The sequence below is a fragment of the Penaeus monodon genome, chromosome 29 (genome assembly GCF_015228065.2).
Source record: "Penaeus monodon isolate SGIC_2016 chromosome 29, NSTDA_Pmon_1, whole genome shotgun sequence".
In the NCBI taxonomy this organism is placed as follows: domain Eukaryota; kingdom Metazoa; phylum Arthropoda; class Malacostraca; order Decapoda; family Penaeidae; genus Penaeus; species Penaeus monodon.
The window spans coordinates 10,815,285-10,816,097 of NC_051414.1; the positions used below are offsets into that span (position 1 = coordinate 10,815,285).

General features: G+C 43.1%; 1 protein-coding gene across 1 annotated transcript in view; it reads left to right on the forward strand.

Moving 5' to 3' along the window:
• The window catches only part of LOC119591948 (CTP synthase 1-A-like), a gene marked incomplete in the record, with an annotated part of 20,002 nt that overhangs the window by 14,717 nt on the left and 4,472 nt on the right, over window positions 1–813 (forward strand). Inside the window, 3 exon segments of the mRNA XM_037940703.1 lie at window positions 98–165; window positions 168–210; window positions 367–605. Of these exon segments, the coding sequence (XP_037796631.1) occupies window positions 98–165; window positions 168–210; window positions 367–605 (350 nt within the window).

Here is an 813-nt window from a genome sequence, read left to right on the forward strand (position 1 = left end):
CAGTAGCAGCCAAGGGCTGCATAATCCAGATCTTTATAGACATTTTAAAGAGAAGTGCCCTTGTCCATGTCATCACACTGAATATTCCTATGCTCAGGTGAGGTGTTTGTGCTGGATGACGGTGGAGAGGTGGATTGACCTGGGGGAATCGAGCGGTTTCCCGACCACACTCCACCCTGCAACAAAAAAACACAGGCAAGATTTACCGCGGTCATCAACAAAGGGGAGACGGGGACTACTAGGGAAGATGTTCAGGGGGGGGGGCTTTTTAGACCAAGTCTTTTTTTAAGAGGATCATGTTTCTGCTTTGAAACGACAAAAAAATGGTAGATATATAATCAAAATGATAACACAGCTTTCTGTAAGGTGTAAAAAAACGTGTTGAAAAATCTCATCATTATAGTTACACTGCCATTGCTTCCTTTCAGGTGGTGCCACACATCACAGACGCAATTCAGGAATGGGTAGAGACAGTGGCACATCGGCCAGTGGATGGCGATCAGGCAGATCCTGAGGTTTGTATCATTGAGCTGGGAGGCACCATTGGAGACATCGAGGGTATGCCCTTTGTGGAGGCCTTCAGGCAGTTCCAGTTTAGAGTGAAGGTAAGAAGGGAGACCTTTTGTTTCTGGTTGCCTTTTTCTTTATTTTTGTTCTCTGCTGGGAACTTTCCACCTTTCTTTGAAATATTGCTTACCAAAATGTGTCAAGGATACAGTTAACTAATTTCAAAGCATCTTTCACATTTGGCAATATTATAACTGATTTAGCTTTGATGTATAGAGCAAAGATAAAGACAGATATTTTCTTCCC